The sequence below is a fragment of the Solanum dulcamara genome, chromosome 5 (assembly GCF_947179165.1).
Source record: "Solanum dulcamara chromosome 5, daSolDulc1.2, whole genome shotgun sequence".
NCBI classification, from domain to species: domain Eukaryota; kingdom Viridiplantae; phylum Streptophyta; class Magnoliopsida; order Solanales; family Solanaceae; genus Solanum; species Solanum dulcamara.
In genome coordinates, this window is record NC_077241.1 from 62,838,883 (window position 1) to 62,856,713 (window position 17,831).

Here is a 17,831-nt window from a genome sequence, read left to right on the forward strand (position 1 = left end):
CCTAGGACAAGTCAAGCATGATGATAACTCTACCTAGCAGGCTGGAGATCCCAAGAGCTAGGTTCAAGGCGTTCAAATAAAGTTGTATTTGTCAGTCCAACATTGTCAAATAATCTAACCCATTCTCATGATGAAGACAATGTTCATGGACAAAGGATAAAGCTTATATTGAAGCTTTTTAATGGTTTCTAAGTTTGGCGATGCATGACCAAATAGTTTCTCTATGGGAGTAAACATTTAGGAATCACCTATGTGGGAGTGAAGTGGAAGCTGCTTCAAGGAGAATGTTAGTAAAGGCCGGTTCTCTAAAGCTCTCATGAAATCAGGAAGTATTCATGGCTGAAACGAACAAAATCGTGAGAACCATAAATGGTAAAAGCTTGATTGTATGGCTTATATTATCTAGATGTAAATTCAAGTTGTCTGTTCAAAGATATTGCATCTACTGATTGATCAAGTGCATCCGATATAAGTTCACTACAGAAAGTTCAAATGGAAAACCACTTATCCCGATGCAACTAGTCTTTGTTTGTAATCACACACTATAGTCCGTGTGATATCTTTCGTGTTATAGCCATTTCCATTCATGTGGGGGAGGTTGGGTTCATTGTATAATGTGTGAATGGATAATGGTACATAGAATAAAGATTGATGTATTAAAATGTGAAAGTGTTGCAAGTATGAATGAAATTATTCCATTCATGAGTACTCATATCATATGAATGCAACCTTTTATATTTCTAGGCTACCTTTTAACATATCATGCATGAATCATTGTGCTATAACTATAGGCTATAAATATCTGAATCTTTCTCAGATATTGAGACAAGTTTTTGAAACAAGTTTACAAGAAGAAAAATATGTATAAGAAAAAATTCTAGTTTTTCAAAACTTCAAGTGTGATTATAAGTCATTGAGTGGTTCACTGGACAACAAATTTGAGGTACCGCTATTTGTTTGTCGTGAGTCATTTTTTCTTGGAAGAATATATTCCAAAACCTCGGTCACTTGAGGGGAATAATTTTCTTAAGAAAACTCTGTGAATTCAGAGGACTTGATTATTTGGTCATCGATTTAGCTACATCACTGACTAAAATATAGAGCAAAGTATTATAAAAGAAGAATTGGCTATACTTTTGACCAATACATTAACTGTTAATATAGGTGAAAAAAATTTAATCTAGGTGTAAGAGTAAAATAATATGTTGGAGCAGAAAGTCAGGTGTTGCTTTGTTTTCTTTTCTTAACACTTGAAAATTTCTAGATTGCCATAGTTTTATACTTTTTTATTTTTAATAATAGTTTCTGTCGATGAAAAAGGTGTAGTAAGACACGAACAAAGTTCTTTTTGGCTTCCTCAATGTTTATTTATTTGTTAAGAAATGATTAACCTACTATAACACAATTTCATAATAAAATATATATAACTGTGAAAGTTACAAGTGCATAGAAACTTCATGCCAACATTGTTTTACTATTTGTGCATAATTATTCATACAAATACTACATGGATCGAATATTGATGGACATGATAATTTGATCCAAAAAATCAAAATGTATAAGTTAAAAAATTGGAACTTTTAGTACTTTCAAGGAATCAAAGAAAAAAAGAGTTATGTGATGTAATAGCACATTTATTTATTTGTTCTTGAGAGCTCGATAAAAAATAATTTCACCTTTAAGAGATAAATTAAAAACAACAATTTATTCTTGATATTATATATATATATATATATAGTAATGACTGATATCAATAAGGAACTGATATTAACGATTAATTTAGAGGAATACACAAAGGTGTAGATTTATCTGTCGTTGTGCTTTCAATATATATATATATATTTCATTTCATAGTATGAGAATCTTTTTTCAAATACGTTAAAAAAGAAAATTCAAATATGCATATGTTTTCACAGGATCAGTCATTAGTCATTTATAGATGTCCGATCTCAGGCCAAACTTGTAACATACATGATATTAAAGTAATGAAATTATACCAAACAGAGATCATCAAAAATGTTTATCTGTTTTGTTTAATTAATTTATATAATTGATTGTTTACGCATGTATAATTTTTATTTTATATATTATTTTCATAATTTTTGTATGATCTCTTGTGACTGTGAACGTGAAGCACGGACAAGACAAAAATAAACCTTTTGTAGAGGGTTAACTAACAATTGTTCTCGGTGCACGTTAAGTAAGCGTTTGCTAACGTGAGCTCTGAGGTGATGGTACACCAACGACGACGAGCTGCTCTACGGCCACCGGCAAACATGGAAAAGGCTTAAAAAGGTTGAACGGTTACCCCAGACTCAGGAATTACTCATAAACTTTCTCCACTGAAACTAGAAAGCTGGTTACATGGCATGGGCAACAATGCAACAGTCATTACCATTCTGGAGAAATAAGATGGGGCATCTGCTCTGAATGAGACGGAACTTGAGTGTTCCAATGCAGTGTGGAAGCTCTTATTCTCAGTTGGACTGAAGGATAAACCACCGGCAGGGGAAACACAGTAAATACCTCCCATCACTGCAATTACAGTTTGTGGAAATCGTCAATTACAAGAAGGTATAAACCACCTTGAAGTTGAAGCGGAGTGTGAGAAGTGGAAAAATGCCCTAATGCTGTTTTTTTTTCCACTGTTAATTTGACTGTTTTCTATGTTCTTTTTATGATTGCTTTCTGGGTTTTGGGCAAATCCTAAAAGGCAGCATCTTTTGTTCTTAGTGGTACGAGTATATTTACACACTAATAACAGGTGGAAACTGACACATATGCCAGAGAAAGTATTCCTTGGCAATTTTTAGTTTAAACCAAAATTTAGATCTTTCTTTTAACTCCTAGATGATAATGTCTATAATAAAATTTCATGAGCACTCCAAGTAGTGTTCAGATGGTTTTACTAAGGTAGCATGACAAAAGTCAAGAACCCTTATGGCTAGTACAAACTTTGGAAGAACAAATCTCATCAAAGAAAAACTTTGGAAGAACAAAAGGGGGGAAAAAGTGTCTTCCAAGTTAGTTGTTGGAACGTTACTTTGTTAATGATGTTTTTTCTGAACCGAAACATGTCTACCAAAATTTCTCTTTTCCAATTGAAGTATCTGGTGAGAAGATGAGTGCTAGGAAGAAGACACCTTTCCAGAAGCATAAAGAAGAGGAAGAAGCAAAGAAAAAGGTATGAGCTATAGCAAGTTTGGTTTGCTTTGGAAATGGGACGGGTGATTAATGGTCAAGTGATTTTCCATTTGCTCACTATGTATGTCTTCTTTTGGCAGAGGGCAGAGGATGAAACAGCTCGTCTATATCAAGAGTTTGTGGAGTCGTTCCAAGCGGACAATACGCCAGGTTCCAAGGTATTTGTTAGAGGGCGAACCATCAATCCAAATGATAAATTGAAGATGGATTCTGAAGGTCCATTGCAAGAATCTATACTATGTTTGATATTCTTCTTTCTTTGATTACGTATATAAGTCTTGTTTTACTAGTTCTTACATATGAAATGACTTTTTTTATTACAAGAACAAATTATTAAACATATGGACCTTTTCTATTCATTCGAGGATGGCAGGTGGAAATTCTAAAGATGAGGGGTCAGGTTTAAAGAAGGGAAGTAGGTAAACTAATGCTTTTGATTGGCCATGTTGCAATGTTACTGTAACTTAGGATACTGAAGACCAAGTTTTTCATGATGATATCATGTTCTTATTAGGCATTTATATGTTTTTGTGTTTCCAGGTTGCTTTGTGTCAGTTAGTCTCCTTAGATATTTGATTTATGCAAATTCAGTCTTCCTTTGACTTACCTTGGAATGATAACTATGTTGGTACTATGTGTATATGGAGAGGGAGCTTGGTGCCTCCCTTATCTTCTATTTGACAAATACTTATGAAAAAGGCAATTATAGAAGGGGTCACTAAGTTTTCCTTTGAATATTGCATTGGGAGTTTGATCACTCAATTTTTCGGAAACTTCCATACAAACAATTTCAATGAAATTCTGATGATCTTCTTTATAAAAAAAAATGAAATTCTGATGATCAGTCTTTTTCTTTTTTTAGTTTTAGAACGATTCAACCTCCGATAAAAAACAGATACTTTAGTGATATTTCATCTGTTCAACAAGTTTAGTAATGAGCATAACAACCCTATTGTTCAAGTGTCACTAGCAGAACATTTTTGTCAATCGGAGAAAGGTATATGTATTTTTGCGGGTCTTAGTGTAATTGGTTTGACTCTAGAAATAGACGTGCCCATATTTTTCCAATGACTTGCATTTCGTGTCATTGCACGTCGACTTGCTTCTATTTGTCTAGGTATAATCCAAGTAGGTTGAAGTGTCGATTTCTGCATATATGTCCAAATGGTCAATAATATCAACATCTGATAAATGGGACCAAACTGATTTACTAATGGGATGCCCTAATAGGGTATGAGTTATAGTATCATAAGCGTTTTCTCATAAGAATACTCTTAGTGCTTTGTTAGACAGACAAAGATATATGTGGAAAGAGAAGGCTTATGATCATAAAGGTGGCTGGGATGGATTGGTTTTTGTATTAAAACTGCCAGGTTCTCCATATTCATAAATGGAGAACTTGTAAGTTTTCTCCTTCAGAGAGGGGTCTTAGACAAAGTCATCCTCCCTCCCCTTTCCTTTTCATTGTGGCCATGGAGGGTTTCAATAGTATGATGAGAATTGCTATAAGTAATAGGTGGATAAAGGGATTCAAGGTTAGTAGCAGAGCAGGGGCAAATATGGAAATATCTTATCTGATTTATGCAAATGATACTGTGATATTTTGTGAAGTTGTTTCTGAATAAATTTGCTATATTAAGATGATTTTACATATTTTTGAGGCCACTTTTGGTGAGTGTTACTGGGAGAAAAAGTAGCCTCTTTTCTATTAAAGAAGTGGCACATATAGAGGATTTAGCTGGGATCTTGGGATGTAAAATAGAGAATCTACTACAGTCTATTTGGCATGCCACTAGGCAATAATCGCAACGAATTGGTGATCTGGGATGGGATTGTGGAAAAGATCGAAAAAAAAGTTCGCAAATTTGAAGACACAATACCTGCCTCTTAGAGGTAGTCTCACTTTGATAAAGCAGTTCTGGATTCACTTCCGACATATTTGATGTCCATGTTTCCCACCAATAAGTGAGAAGCTGGATAAACTAAGAAGGAAGTTTTTGTGGTTTGGGAACAGGGAGGAAATGGGGTATCATTCAGTGGAACAGAAGGTTGCACAATTACATAAGGAGGCTGGTGGTTTAGGAGTCAGGAATCTAAATGCAGAATGACTGCTTGCTCATGAAATGGCTATGGAGATTCAATGGAAATGATCAGGCTAAATGGAAGGAGGTAATATTGAATCAGTATGGTCAGACAGAGCAATGGTGTACCCATGCAGTATATACCACCTATGGAACATCAGTATGGAGATCTTTCAGGAACGTTTGGCCTATATTAGCTGAGCATATTAGTAATGAGGTGGGTGCTGGTACTAAAATACTATTTTGGAAGGACTTATGGATTGGAAAGGAAGTTTTGATGCAAGTCTTCCCTGATCTGACCAATAAATGCGCTAACCTCGAGGTTACAGTGGCTGACAGTTGGTCTCCCAGGAATGGAACATTTCTTTCCGGAGATAGCTTAATGACGGGGAAGTAGGCAGGTTGTGGAACTATTGCAGGTGATTGATGGGTTCAAAGGCACTACTATAGAGGCTGATACTATTAGATGGAAACATGATAAGGATGACAATTTCTCTGTAAGTAGAATTTATAGAAAAGAGCTCTCCCTGAGTCCTGCAAACAAGATAGGGCCATGGAAGCAAGTATGGAAAAGTATGTCTCCTACTAAAGTTGAGTGCTTTGCTCAAGAAAGCTTGCCTCACTCATGAGATTCTACAGAAAAAGAGAATGCAAATTGTATCCAGATGCATTCTATGCAGCGAGGCTAGAGAGACAAATAAACATTTGTTTCTTCATTGCAAAATCACATCTCAACTTTGGTCTCTGTTCCTCAGTTTAACAGAGACCACATGGTCAATGCCAGAGCACACAACAAATTTATTAAGTTGCTGGACTAGGAGAGGGAGGAGCAAAACAGAAAAGAAGTGGTGGAGAATAATCCCACACTGTATCTGGTGGACTTTCTGGAGAGAGGAATGGAAGAAGCTTTGAAGATGGATTCAATAGTATTCAGAAAATCAAAGGGAGCTGCATTGCAACTTTCTATTTTTGGTGTAAACAATATTGTATAGAAGATGTCAATCACTTAGTAGATCTTTTAAGATTGTAATCACTTTCTTACTTCAGTTTGTTACTACCTTTTTGGAGGTCTCTAACACACCTTAATGCGGAGAAATACAACATTATCGGTTCCAAAAGAGAAGGGCCTAACAATGATTACATGAAAAACTTCTATTAGTCTTTATATTCTAAAACCCAAAATCGGAGACCAAATTGGGGGATGAGGAGCTGCACGTTCATGTCTAGATTGAGAGGAAAGTGAATTACTTCAAAGAGCTTTTTGAAGAGAGAATAGTGGAGGCAATAAGGGCATGTGCGGGAGATAAGGTGTCACGACCCAATTTAAGACCGTGACCGGTGCTAAGGGGGAGAATCCCAAAGCAAGCCTTATAGAATTCTACAGAAAATTGGACCGAGTTTCCTCTGTTTTTGGGCCGATCCAATTTTTCCTTGTCTCAGAAATCAACAACTCCAAATCAAGACACAATATCCATTATCAATCTATTCGCCACACAGTAATACTAATTCATCTCCAAAAAAAATGGAAAGAAGTTTAATACTAGTCACACGTCTATATAAAAAATGAAAGAATACTCATGAATCAAGTAAAAGAAGCGACTATGGAGCAACTCTAAGAATTCAAAGGAAGGTCCATAACAAATAGATAAGCTTACTACCCGCGCGAACAAGAGCGAACAGTGTTATCAAAGGTGAAAAGTGCAAAAAAGCTCTAAGGTCCGATGTGGCTTTAAGCACAAAGCACAAATAAAGCGTGGGCTATAATGAAAAAAAGCGCAAAGGGAGAAAATACAAATATATATGTTTAGTCCAAGACTAATAATTATAATCATGAATGACAAATATATGACAAATTATTATTCTCGACTATGTTTTTCACTGTTTTCTTCTTCATTTATGTGGGTTTGATGCACTTGAGCCGAGGGTTTTCCGAAAACAGTCTCTAGTGGTAAGGTCTGCGTACACTCTACCCTCCCTAGACCCAACTTAGTGGGATTATACTGGGTATGTTGTTGTTGTACTGTCACTTCTTAAGAAGAGGCTCATTGGCAAGGAAAAGTTTGCCTTAGAACCTTGATGACGACATTGAAGTGCACATAAAGCGAGGAAAGTGCTCAACACGTTTTTGAGCCTCGCTTCAGGGCTTAAGTGCGCTTAAAGTGTGCCTTTGACTACAGTGGTGCGGGGCTCACCATGGAATGTCAACTTGCTAGCTCTAGTTAACGAAATCCTTGCCAACATCACCTGTGTTCTCTGTAAAAATATCAGCGTGGAGTGAGACGCTAGTTCAGTGAGTAATAACACTTAACCACAACCATTTTAATGAAGGACAAGTCAGAAAACATGTTAGTATGATAAATCAAAATCATGAAATAAATGTCCTTTTCAAGAAAAATGATAACAATAATCAATGTTGTTTGTCTCATATAAGCAAAATCAACGTAACCATTTACTAATAAACTCAGTAAAACACTTTCATATCAAATCTTATATTTGGGAGATTTCCAAGAATGAATCATGTAATTAGTGTGGCCCCTCGTAAAGGAGTCACCTATTCATACATGATCCCTTCTCGAGGGATATTAGTAACGGTATGCTAGTTCTACCTTCCTACTAGCGAGGGCTGTATCGGTAATCTGTAAATATAAGGTGCACCAGGTGTAACGAACCCGCCGTTAGCTACAGGATCCATCAAGGTCTATTCCCATTTATACTTTTCTTTAACAACAATAGAAATATTTCCAAAATAGTACAAGACATTTTAAGTCTTATTAAATCATATTATGTCAAACTTTAATGAAAACACATGTCAAAATACTATTTCTCAAGTAAGTGTTAAACCTCTTTCAATAACGGTATCTCAATTATCAATAAACTTGTCTTATAAAAGTGAGATCATTTCAAATAACTATTTTAGTATCAAATCAAGTAAAAGACTTGTCCCACATACAAATTCAAAAATTCGGTAACACATTAACTTTATAAACCATGTACAAATCATGAAAGTTATATACACAAATTGTGGTAAGATTACTACTCACAATACTTGTGTCGAATTACCAAACTCTTCACTCAAGCAATTTGTACGACTTCCTTCGATCAATCTATAATCAATATCACATCAAACTCAAGTTAATTACCTCATCAAGGCTGATTCAGGATACATTCAGGTTACCCAACCCTCTAGGTAATCCTAATTGACCCTCAATTTGCTAAATTATATTTACCCCTGTCATGAGTAACTTAGCTGATGCATAACCTACTGACTTCGGCTAATTTGCATAATTTATTCATCTAATTCTGTAGCCAAAATCACACCTTATTGCCCAATTACTTGCTTATTGTAATTAAAATTCAGCACCCAAAGTGAATTTTCTAGACTATGAATCATGGCAAAGCTGTGAAACAAAGCAAAACAAATTTACCTCAAGCTCGAAGAAACTCCGATGACTACCTTTCTTATTCAACATTTTGCCCCCCCTTTCTTTTTCACACTTCTTCTCTTTCTTCTATTTGATTTATTTCTTCTTGGTTGCTGTATGCAGCAATAGGGGTGGGCGTTCGGTATTCGGTTCGGTATTTTCAAAGTTCGGGTTCGATAATTCGGTAATCGGTAATTCAAAGTATATACCAAATACCGAACTTTTAAACTTCGGTTCGGTAATTCGGTAATCGGTAAATCAAACTTCGGTTCGGTACGGTACGGTATTCGGTAATACCATATTTTTTTAATAGTTAATATACAATAAAAATTTATCCGCATTTAATATTTACATTAACCTAAAGAATACATATCTTAACTTACATTTTTATTACTACACCATAATTAAGTAATATATGCATTTTAACTTACCGAATATCAAAATCGAAATTGCTAGTAAGACACATTCTACGGAGGAGAAATGATACATCGTAAACAAAGAGAAAATAATTTATGAATTGATACATAATAAAAAAAATATTATCATGTAATAAAAATAATGAAAAAGAGTGAAAACAAAAATCTCTAATATATCATACATAATTTTTATACATATGTTTTTCTTTGAATTATCCAAAAACTCTACATCACTGCACTAATTATTAATTAGTTCCTGCAAAGATATGAAAGAGTTGAAATCTTTCGTTTTCAATGTAACTACCAAACAATTTATGTAGATAACTAACGTGGGAATCATGCAAAGTGAAATTAGAATTCTTAATCAATTGCATAAATTTGAAATTAGAATTTATAATTTTTACATGTACATGAATTAAATTTTAGCAGTTATCCATAATGTACGTGTAAGTGTGCATATAATATACGGTAAACGTGGGAAAGTTGAAATGAAAATGGTAAGGAAAATGAAAAAATGAGATAGTTTTCTCTTACTATACTCTTATTTTTTTGGTAATTTTTTTCCAGTTTTTTTGTAAAAAAAAATAAAAAAATTAAAAAGTTCGGTATTCGGGAAATCCCGAATATCGAAACCGAAATACCGAATACCGAAACCGAAATACCGAAATATCAATTTCGGTACCGAATACCGAACCGAAATACCGAAATAGCCGGTTCGGTTCGGTAATTCAGTTTTCGATATTTTATGCCCAGCCCTATGCAGCAAGTCTCCTATCCCTAAGTTGCTTTTTTTTAAAAAAAAAAAGTTGCCAGGTTGCCCATTATTTTGGGCCTTAGCCCAAATATATATCTATTTATCTATTTTTCCTTCCTTGGTCTTATTTTAAAAGAAAACATTTGTTTCTTGCTATTCTTTTTAACCAAAAAGACATATATGCCCTTATATATAAGTGACGGATATAACATAAGGCATTAGGTTAAACGTTTACTATGGCTTTTATTTTTATCAAAAGGCTGGACGATGATCAAGGAAGATGTAATGATAACTCTAGATCACTTTCACGGGCATGAATATTTTGTTAAATGTGTAAATTCCACTTATATTGCATTGATTCACAAATAGTTCAGAGTGAAGGAGTTGAAAGATTTTATAGGCCAATTAGTCTAATTAGGAGCATTTACAAAAATATAGTGAAGTTGCTGGCGACAAGGCTGAAACAAGTAATCAACAAACTAGTGGATATGAACGAGATGACGTTCATCAAAGAACAACAAACAAAAGATGTATTACTAATAGTGGATGGGGCTTTGGATGTAGAAGAAGACAAAGAGGAACAAGGTTTATTCAAGTTGTGGACAAAGAGAGTCTATAATCATGTTAATTGGGGTTCCCTAGTAGACAGTTAGAAGACAAAGGTTTCAAACATAAATGGAGAAAGTAGATAAAATTTTGTATATCAATAGTAAGATTCTCTATCTTGATAAATGGGATGCCTGTTAGATTTTTCTCAAGGCTCTAACTGTGAAGCGAGAAAAAGACCAATCCCTTGCTTCATCAAAGTGTAACACAATTAAAAGAAAAAAAGACCAAAATAAATAGAGACAATATATATAAACAAAAGTTCAAATTTAAAACTAAAAACTAGTTACCACAAAATCCTCCATATACCATAGGACAAACAAAATCAAGGCTATTTAATGGATCAACATCTAATTCTTATTGATTGTCAAAATTTTGTATTCCTGCATTATCATTATGTTGATCATTATCTTCTTCGACTCCATAATCACTTTCAACTTCATCAACTAGAGATAGGCTTGTAGTTACTTCTTTTCTTCTCTTATGTAAGCTTAAATCCCCCCTTAAACCATAATGGTTCTTCTCAACTCCACTTGTCTCCGCAGCAACACCCCTAAGTGAAATTAGAATCTCCTTAAAAGATTGCTTCATCTTTATGATTTTCAGGGACTCAGGTTAACCATTCATTAACATCATCAATAATGTCCAAAAGAATTGGATCAATTACATTGTGAGTGTTGTAACGATGCCTCAATGTTCTATTTTATTTTATAAACACTAGCTCATTGAGACGCTTTAGGTTTAGTCTATTCATCTTCTTGGTATGAATATGCAAATAAGTTTTGGCAAGTAATTAGTAGGAGTTAAAGACTATTGAGATATAATTTAATTATCCTAATATTTCTTCTTAGTTCTTACATGTTCAAACACGTTCCAGTTCTTCTCACATCCGAATAAACTAAAAGTTAGACTTAGAACTTTGATGGCTAGCTTTTGTAACTCTAGACCTTTTGAACCATAATTCCTCCATTCAACTATTGAAGTTGAAGTAGAACAAATATTCAAAAAGCAATAATTTTAAAGAAATAACTTGAAAGTTAAAACTAAAAGAAACATAGAAGCACTCGCTTACCTGGTGACTTCTTCTTTCTTTGTCTAATAGCCACCGGTAATCCAAAATGTCCACCAGTATTCCTGTAAGCTATATTGCTCGGACTTTTGATAAATGTCATCGGGTGCGAGTCGGATTCTTCAAAAGTAGTGTACTTTTAGAGTATTTGACACGGGTGCAATAGTATTTTTGGAGAGTCTGAGCAACTTAGCCTATAAGTACTAATCTGATCCGCTATTGTATCTTCAATCTTGCACATCTTTATTGGCGACCAACTTACCAACACAATCATGGAGTCCCTTCCACACTTTTTTTTATTGTGTAAATCCTTCTTACCGTTATCAGAAGAGTGATGGACTCAAATATTCACGGCTGCATGCAAAGGTCAATGAAATTGATCCGACCACCTTTTATTAATGATCTCAAAGACCTTTGCATATTTTTGCTCGTCAAGAAATGATGCTTGAATAGCTTTCTTTCCCTATCCATAACTTTATAAAGATAGCCCATTGGTGTTTTTTGCTGTCCATCCACCAAGCGAAGTACTTTAATCAAGGGACCACCAATTTTAAGAGCATAAAAAACATTATTCCAAAAGGAATAAGAAATAATTGTGCGTGCAACTTTTTTGGCAGATTTACTAGTGTTTACTAGTGTTCCATTCTTCTGAAATGAACAAGCTTCTCCAATTGGCCTTTTGCATGTGCATACTATGCAAATGTCAAGAAAGCAGTAGAAAATCTAGTCTTGCCATGTTTCACCAAGTTCTTTGTTTAGTGAATCTCCTCATATTAATAACAAAGGCCTTTAAACAATGTAAAAATGTACCCTGTAGAGAAGGGTCTTTCTTTGAAAATGTCCCCGAACATCAAACAATGTAAAAATGTACCCTGTAGGGAAGGGTCTTTCATTTTCATTGTTTGTAACAACTTTCTCTGCTCCAACCTTCTCTATATAGTGTTCTGAAACAAGGAGAACATTTTGATGGAATGCGAGTTGCTCGTATCAATGGATTCAAGAAATAAGTTTCCTTTTGGAGACTTCACCAACACATGGAAAATCATTTTTCCTGTTCTTGCCGTTCACTTATCCATCATAATAGAACAGCCAAACTTGTTCCATTCTACCTGATGCTTCTCCTCAATTTTTTGGCTCTTCCACTTCTTTAGTTAGATAAGGATCTTTAACTTCATGATAAGTGGGGGGGGGGGGGGGTCATTCCTGGACAAAAATGCCTACGGCCTCAATGAAGGCTCCAAAAGTGTCGGTATAATTGACACAATTAAGGGGGAGCCCTCATCGTACACCCACCGTGAAAAATCCACAGCTGCACGATTCCTCAAGATATCCTTAGCAACATCATGCAAATTTCTTTAGCGCTTTTCCGTGTCCCATCTCTTGGCTTCTGCGGGAAGTTACAATCTAAAGGACCTTTCTTGCCAGTTGATCAACAACTTGAAGAGACTGTTTTTGCATAAAACGACAGCTCAATAACCTCACACCATTTCATCATCATCAGCACCAACTTTACTAATCACTAGGTCGCCCCTCGGTTGCAAATATTTCTATTTTTACATAAATGCATTATGTTCTTTTAAAACATTATCCCATGGTTTTGTAACCTTGGATTGATGCCCTTTTCCCCTCAAACTAGTATCAATTGAGAAAATTAGCATCTGAAATCTAGTCCCATTTTGAGTTCATTTCGCATTTCGGTATGATTTGGTCCCTTGTCTGGCTATAAAATGGTCCCTTAGTGTAGTATAGTATTCACTGTGTATTTCTTTTGAGAAGGCTAACTCCAAAAGTTGGAGGTCTTTCATGTCATTATTGTTCCCTTTTTTTTTGCCTCTTCGAATTTGTGTATGTGTATTTGAAAAGTGACCAGGCAAATTACAGGATCATGTGGTAGGTTTTGCTATCTATTTAAATACTCGGTGAACAATTTTAAACAACTGCATCTGAGAATAAGGTAAAAAGCAATAAATTCTCTATGCCCATAAGAAGAAACACAATAAATTCTCCATGGCACCAAAGGGTGTGACCTAGTGGTCGATGAAGTGGTCGAGAACCTTGAGGTCTCAGGTTTAAAACTCAGCGGAGAAAAAAACACTAAGTGATTCTTTCCATCTGTCCTAGCCTTGGTAGACAGAGTTACCTGGTACTTATTGCTGGTGGGAGGTGACAGATATCCCGTGGAATTAGTCAAGGTGCGCGAAAGCTAGCCCGAACACCATGGTCATCAAAAAAGAAAGAAGCACAGTGAGTTGATTAAAAGCGGTTTTGCTTCTTGTTAAATGTGCGGATCACTGGCTTCTTTCTTCTTTAATTGGTTATATTGGTGCAAATTAATGTGTCATTAATGGTTTACTCGTCTTTATTGCTGCTCTATATGAACATATTAATACTTACTCATCGGTGGTAATCATGTGGTGCTACTTACAGTTTACTTGTATATATGTATTATTCAGCTTATATCACGTCTTCTTGATCCTTAGCTTTTACCTTCTCCCCCTTTTAAATTATTGATCCTGTCACTTGTCAAAGATAAGATTATTGGTAGCAAAGATTCTGGAATGTATCTTGTGTACTGCAGGTATGTGCCTTCTTTCTTACCACCTCCTATGGCAACTAAGGGCAGAGATCATGAGAAGAAGGTCAGTGGGTGTTTGAATTTTGAAATCCCTTTGGTGCAAGAGTAGTAAACTTGTAACTAGTAGATATCTAAATATGTTGGTTACTTCTAGCAGGAGGACAAGCTGAGGGAAAAAGAGAAAGGCAAGGCTAGGAACATTGATAATTTCATGGAGGAACTGAAACACGAACAAGAAATGAGGGAAAGGCGTAACCAAGACCGTGAACAGTGGCGTGATTGTCATACTGAAAATTCTGCTGTAAGTGGAGTTACGATCGGCAAAGAAAAAATGTTCATATTGTTTATTTTAATCTTCTGTTTTTTATTCTTGAATTCATGAATCAGATCTGAGGAGATTTGACAAAAAGTCAAGATAACGTATGATGTAATAGCTATCCGGAATGAACACGTTAAAACTTAAGGAGTATTGGGTGCATTATAAAAAGTCGTACACAGTTAGTTACATCATGTTCTCTCGATGATATCTGGATCTGAATCTTTTGTGGGAACTGGAGAAGTTATTTACATTACTTAAAAGATTACTTTTACCACATCTGGAGTAGATGCACAAGATATGCACAGAATCTTACATGTACACATCTTGTTGTAATTGCTGATAGTGCTATGAGTGCGCACTATCTTTTTTCTCTGAAATAGAGAAACACTTCAACAACTATAAATTTATGATGTTGTCACGTGATCACAATTTGTCATACTATTTGCATCTATGGTTCATTTTCCTTTCTTAACATCTGGGATCTCAAACATAAAATGATCTTTTCATGCATTCAGGCATTTGCTCATCTTTAGATGAATTTTCCTTTATGTTACCCTATGTGCACCCAAATGGTAGTGGTTGCTGGTTCCCTTGTCATCAAAAAAAGATGAATTTTCCCTTATGGATAAGTAATATATCGGATGGAGGAAAGAATTGCATCTTTGATGATCCTTTCTTTAACTGTATCATTTTCATCCACAGAAATATAAGACTCCTCACTCTCTGCTACTCATTGGATCACTAAACACCCCAAAGACCTATCCCAGCCCTCTACTATCAGAACATGCCTCCAATATCTACATCTGGTCTACACCTGGAAATGTTTTACGAAATGATTTAAAATATGTTATGCCTAACCAAATGGAGGTTTGATATGGCATCTTGTTGTGTCATAATTATGATATTTGTATATTCTTAAATCTTACTCTTTACTCAGCCATCTAGTCGGTTTGATGAACTGCCTGAGGACTTTGATCCTAGTGGAAGGCCTGGATCATTTGATGATGGAGACCCACAAACGACAAATCTCTACGTAGGAAATCTAGCACCTCAGGTAAGGTAGGGATGTTAATATGCCAAGTGTTAGAAGCTTAGGATACTTCCCTATTTCCATAATATTTGGAGGCAGATTCTCTTTCTGTTACAATTTTTGTGGGATTCTATGCCTCATACGTTAAATCTGTTGGTTTCAATTTGCTATCCTCAGTTTTTCTCCTGTTTGGATTTTGATATGGTCCATAACTAATTTATCAGACAAAAACTGAGGCGTCTTGAGGTTGCATTGATTGAATATCGTGAATCTCTTGAAGAACGAGGAATAAAAAGTCCTGCTGAAATTAAGAGGAAAGTTGAAATCCATCGGCAATGCATACAATCTGAATATGGTTTATTGAATTTCAGTAAAGATACATCAAAAAAAGGTAAAGCTCTAAACCTGTCAGTAGTTTGAGATGTCCGTGAATTTATTTATTTATATTTTGAAAATTAAATTCAATAGATCAACATTTAGTGCTGTGATTCAACTCCCATTTCGTTGGATATTCAAGAGAGGAAGCTGATAAACAGCGCTAATGTGTATTTAATTGCATGTGAAAGTCGAATTTTAGGTTTATACTTCTGTATCATACTCCAATCCTGTCTTTTTTGTTGATAATTGTTTTTTCCCAAAATCTTTTTGCATTATGCCCATGTCGTCCCTTTGATCAGTTCTCAGATGCTTTATTGATGTAAATCTCATTTTATGGTAAAACAATAACTGAAGCAGTATGGTTTAATTGCTCAGATTAATATTTACTGCTTTCAACAGAACTATCTGGACATTCTTCAGATCACAGTTTACTAAGCTGCTTCTTAGGAGACTATATTTTTCTGGAACTGTGTCTGTTAGTACAACAAATTGTAATGGGGCGAGGCAAATAACACATCACTTATTTAAGCACTTAGGTGAGGATTTAGCTGTCACAGTATTATGTTGTCAATCCAATGTCCTCTTACAATATATTTTCTCAGCATCAATAAGATGAATTACTTATTACTGGATAGAATTGGTCATCATCATATTTACGGGAAGATTAGGTATCTGGTGCCCCTAAGGATTAGGTTTAGTGGTAGTTTGTGGTATGGATTAGGCGCATGTCACGAGTTCGAGCTTTGACGCAGACTAAAGCTTGGTGTTCAAGTAGAGAAGGGCAGAGGAGTGGGCTATATCCACCGAGCAGTGTACTAAGTGCTAGCTGGTTCTTGGAGATTCCTCAGTTATTGAAAAGAAAGTAAAAGAAGACTTAGGTATCTGGTTGAGAAAGATACTTGACAGGCAGCTTTTATTACATAAACAACAATAACATACCTAGTGTAATCCCACAAGTGGATTCTGGGGAGGGTTGTGTACGCAGACCTTACCCCCTTGGGAGTTAGAGAAGTGGTTTCCGTTAGAGCCTTGGCTCAAGGAAAAGCATATACAGGCAGCTTATATTAGCTGTAAGAAAGGCCACTTAACTGCCTCTCTTCTATTCATTGTCATCACTCTTTTCTGGGTAAGAAATTTTGCGCAAGAGTATTTTCATGTTATCGATCAAAAAGAATTATTGTCAATTCTTGCTTTGTTATATTATTGATTTTTATGTTTTCGTATACAAATTGTCTCATTTTCTGCTTTCATAAAAACAGGAGGTAGGTCATCTTTGGAGAGGAGAGAGAAAAGAGACGATTCTCATGAAGCTTCTAGGAAGCGTCGGGACAGTCGGAGCAGAAGTGGAAGCCCTCTGTGGAAATCTTCCAGCAGAGACCGCGATAGTGATAGGGAAAAGCATCGTGAGAAGGAAAGGAAGAGTGGAAGCAGGGAGAGAGATGATCATGATAGAGACAAATCTAGGGAGAGGAGACGGGCCAGATGAATCATTTTGTCTTTGCTGGGTGGTAAGGTTGCACGATGACTCTCAATGGCCCTGGAAGTAAGTTCATCTTCAGTTAGTATTCACTGTGCTGTGCGCCATACAAAAGTAAACTATGTTTCTCTATTCAGCTCTATGGTCTAGCAAATTGTACAATTGCAGAGAATCTCATGAATGACTGTATTTGCTGATGCGTTTACTGGATATTTTGTACCTTCCATCTAAATTGGACTTTAGTAGTTAGTGGTTCATAGTTTTCATGTAACCTCCTTTACATTGGTGTACTGTCTGAGATAGTATTGTCAATTGCTTCATGCTTGTCCCCTGTTATTAAAGGTATGAGGTAGAACGTTGATCTTCTTAAATTATACTTGAAATATTTTTTTCCATTTACACGGCCCTTCGTTATGTAGCCTTACGGTAGATTAGACCATCTTGTCGACCATGCTAGCAATTGCACCCGGAAGTCTATTTTCACCATGCTTTAGGCTGTG

The 17,831-nt window shown here is 35.5% G+C and overlaps 1 protein-coding gene, 1 long non-coding RNA gene and 1 other non-coding gene across 5 annotated transcripts; 1 reads left to right on the forward strand and 2 right to left on the reverse strand.

Annotated features, from left to right (window-relative positions):
- The first annotated feature begins 3,433 nt into the window (after positions 1 to 3,433).
- LOC129889308 (protein RRC1-like) lies at positions 3,434 to 17,831 on the forward strand. Of its 3 annotated transcripts, XM_055964561.1 has the most exons (7): positions 3,434 to 3,623; positions 14,131 to 14,191; positions 14,282 to 14,428; positions 15,384 to 15,500; positions 15,701 to 15,867; positions 17,114 to 17,454; positions 17,575 to 17,831. In XM_055964561.1, exons 1-5 carry the CDS (start codon positions 3,571 to 3,573, stop codon positions 15,719 to 15,721), a joined length of 399 nt encoding a protein of 132 aa, XP_055820536.1. In that variant the 5' UTR covers positions 3,434 to 3,570; the 3' UTR covers positions 15,722 to 15,867; positions 17,114 to 17,454; positions 17,575 to 17,831. The 3 variants fall into 3 exon arrangements, with proteins under 3 accessions (XP_055820536.1, XP_055820535.1, XP_055820537.1); XM_055964560.1 differs by having other exon boundaries at positions 17,114 to 17,831; XM_055964562.1 differs by having other exon boundaries at positions 14,285 to 14,428; positions 17,114 to 17,831.
- On the reverse strand, positions 7,246 to 8,755 carry LOC129889309 (uncharacterized). Its single transcript, XR_008766878.1, has 3 exons — positions 8,711 to 8,755; positions 8,327 to 8,389; positions 7,246 to 7,538 (listed from the first exon to the last, which is right to left on the reverse strand). It is a non-coding gene; the product is annotated as an uncharacterized LOC129889309 (long non-coding RNA).
- Positions 15,949 to 16,045, reverse strand: LOC129890904 (small nucleolar RNA snoR97). Its single transcript, XR_008767089.1, has one exon. It is a non-coding gene; the product is annotated as a small nucleolar RNA snoR97 (small nucleolar RNA).